Consider the following 3,465-nt stretch of genomic DNA (forward strand, 5'->3'; position numbering starts at 1 on the left):
AGCATGGGATAAAACAGGACTCGCTGAACATAGCGGACAATGAGGACTACTGAGAACTCAAGAACAATGGCAATGGGTTTTTGATCCTACTGCACGTACTGGATCTGTGGGACCCTAGGCAGTTTGGATGCTCACCTTACTAGACCTGGAAGGAGGTGGGAGGTCCTTGGACTTCCCACAGGGCAGGGAACCCTGATTGCTCTTTGGGCTGACGAGGGAGGGGGACTTGACCGGGGGAGGGAAATGGGAGGTGGTGGCGGGGAGGAGGCAGAAATCTTTAATAAATAACTAATAAAAAAAGAAATAGTAATAAAAACATTAAATAAGCCATGTAAAGATGGGAAGTACACAGAGTATGGATCCTGTATATTACTGGACTATCTTTGAATTTTTTGGTTCTAAGAGGTTCTGGATTATTTTTAAAAAACTGCTAGATTCAACCAATATCTATTTTTAAAAAATATCTTGATTTCAAAATTTAAGTCAAAAGATATATTACTTTGGAGAAAGGCTATGCTTATATTTCGACAGAAAATGAGAGACTATGCATTCATTCCAGGTTAAAGAAAATCAGGTTTGATCAAGGAAGACCCCATGAAAAATCTAACTACAAACATAAAGAAAATAACCTAGAAGAACTACAAGATATGCAAAATATATTTTACCTGCTCAAACATAAAACAAAAATAAATCATCTTTGGTTGACTTGCATACAAATAACAGTCTATACTTGTATTAATGCAGAGATGTATGTTACCTTTAAAAGAATATTTATGTTACTTATGTTGCCCAAATTTATCATTTATATTCAATTACTGTTATAAACACGTTCTTCCTGTTGCTTTTGAAGCAATAGGCCCTGAAGTCCACAGAACATAACATATTGTTTCTGTGGCACAAGCTGCTTAACCTCTTCTGATCATTTGACATATGTTGTTATTTGATTATTGCTTTAATTATTAAACCTGAACTCGTATGCAAAAAAAAAGGATTAAAAAGAAGAGTAAGATATAGTCAAAAGCAACAGGGAATTCCAATGTATAATATACTCATCCACAGTCAGCACTTGAGGATTGCAGATTATTCTGGTAGGCCTGGCTTTAATGGGATTAAGCAGGGAATCCATATAGTAGCAGAGATGCAGGAAATAGGTCTTTGTGGTTAGACATTGCCCTGGTGAATAAAGTTATGTAAATCTAACAAGGAAAATCAGAAACCCTAGGCCTTCTGTGTACGTATATATGTGTGTGTGTGTGTGTGTGTGTGTGTGTGTGTGTGTTACAGCCATGTAGATTGGTCTTCTTGTGGGACTCCTAACAATGGCAACAGGGGCTATCTCTGATGCTGTTGCCTACTTTGGGGACCCTTTCTGCCTACCAGATTACCTCATCCAGCTTTAAAAAAACAGGAGATGCCTAGTCTCACTGCAACTTGATATTCTGTGATTGACTGAAATCCATGGGAGGCCCACCCTTTTCTGAAGAGAAACAGAGGAGGAAGAGTGGATGGAGTACAAGGCATGATGGACAGGAATGGGTTACCTCATAGAATGCTGGGAGTTTCCATTTTCCTAGGTTTATAGCTCATCCCAGAGATGTCCCAGAAGCCAGTTGTCTCTCTCAGTACTCTCTCTCCATTTTCCCCTCACCTGATCCCTCCTGTTCTCATTCCTTGCCCCCATCTAGACCCCTTTCCCATCCATCAGTGATGTCTATTCTATTGCCCTTTCACAGTGAGACTCTCAAGCCCCATTGTGACCCCTTGTTAATTAGCTTCTCTCTGAGCCTGTGATTGTAGCATGGTTATCCTCTCTGGGCCTGTGATTGCATCATGGTTACCTTACAGTTAATATTCACTTATACATGAGTACATACAATAATTGTCTTTCTGGGTCTGGGTTACCTCACTCAGGATGACCTTTTCTAGTTCTACCCATTTGCAAGCAAATTTCTTTTACTTTATAAACTGGCCTACATTCTATGGATGCCAAGCATGGGATATCCATAATGTGAAGTGGGGTATATTTGAAGTTAGCGAGATTGCCCAGTGGCTATGTAAGCTTGCCACCAAGCTTAATGTGGGTTTGAACGCAGTGTTTCTGAAGGTAAAAACAAGAAAAACAACTCAGACAAGCAGCCCTCTGATCATTGCAACATGCATTTCACCATTACTTTTCCCTGCTACTGCCTGTCAGAAATATCTGAATGCATGATCATGGCCTTCAGAGATTAGGATACGAAAATACCCAAAGAAAGAAACAGGTTAGACAGAGGAGGACGTCATTTAGACAGACCAAGAAAATAACATTGATGCTTTATTTAGAACGAGTTGAGAACTACAAGAGTTTTTATACGAATAGGAACTTTCTTCTAGGAACCTTCTGACAGATGTTGCAAATGTAGTTCTCACTTCATATCTCTTGATCGGCCACTACAGAAGCACACTTGGCCTTCACCTGATTCTTTAGTTTCAAAGAGTTTATCTCAAAGAGAAAGAAGATAGCACCAAAGAGTGACATGGTGGCAATCAGTACCCCTATTGGGAATACAACAGTATAGTGTTTGCTTATTAAGGCTTCTTTTTTAACCGGAAAGTCAGGTGGAAAGTCAAGAGTGGTTTGGCCATAATGATCTACAAAGTGGTTCCAGCTCACAGAAACAAATGTGAAGATGCTGCTAACACACAAAACTAAGGCAGCAACCTTGTAGCAATATATCTGCATCTCAATAAATGGGTCTTTCATGCAGCCAATCTTAATGGCAATTGCACCGAAAATCAGAACTACAGGCTTCATCAAAACAGCCCACATTATCAGGGTCTGTGCATACTGAAATTCAGGTGAAATGGTCCATGTGGAATTGATAGGGGAGTGCACCAGAATCTTGGTTACAGTGCCTGAAACATTAAATTCTTGAGGGTAGTAAGCTTCCCACAGTCCGAAAGACACAAATTGCACAAGCTTGTCATCGAATTCCCAGAGGCGCCAGGATTGGCTGCTTGCGATGACTATCTCGAACACCAAGGCTGATAGGCTGCAAAGGAGGCCACTAAACTTGAAGAGGTACTCCTTCGCATTGGCAAGTCTGAAGATGAAATTGAACAAGTATATAGTCAAGTCAGGAACACAAGGGACAGTGGAAAACAAAATGAGTCATGGTTTACAGAGCAATAAGTTCTCATACCTTGTCCTGGCTGTCACAAAAAGTTGTATTTAAGTAATATACCTATGGCCAAAGTTCCCTCTATAGGAGGGTTTGATTAGCAATTTCACTATTTATCTATCAAATGCTGAAATGTGCAGATTTGTTAACTAAACATGTTAATGCTTGGAATTAATACTCAATAATTTACAACACATGTTAAATGATGTTTAATTAAGCAGTGTTTACAATACATAAATAAGATAAATAGCTTAACTGAGAGGTATAAGCAGAAGAATGCAAAAATATCTGTAAATTATGGTAG

General features: G+C 39.4%; 1 protein-coding gene across 1 annotated transcript; it reads right to left on the minus strand.

Annotated features, from left to right (window-relative positions):
* Nucleotides 1-2,410: 2,410 nt before the first annotated feature.
* On the minus strand, nt 2,411-3,094 carry LOC101995276 (the record flags this gene model as incomplete). Its single annotated transcript, XM_013350544.1, has 1 exon — nt 2,411-3,094. A coding segment is annotated over one exon (684 nt), but the record flags the coding sequence as incomplete, so codon positions are not given.
* Between the last annotated feature and the right edge of the window lie 371 nt (nt 3,095-3,465).

The sequence above is a fragment of the Microtus ochrogaster genome, chromosome X (assembly GCF_000317375.1).
Source record: "Microtus ochrogaster isolate Prairie Vole_2 chromosome X, MicOch1.0, whole genome shotgun sequence".
Lineage (NCBI taxonomy): Eukaryota > Metazoa > Chordata > Mammalia > Rodentia > Cricetidae > Microtus > Microtus ochrogaster.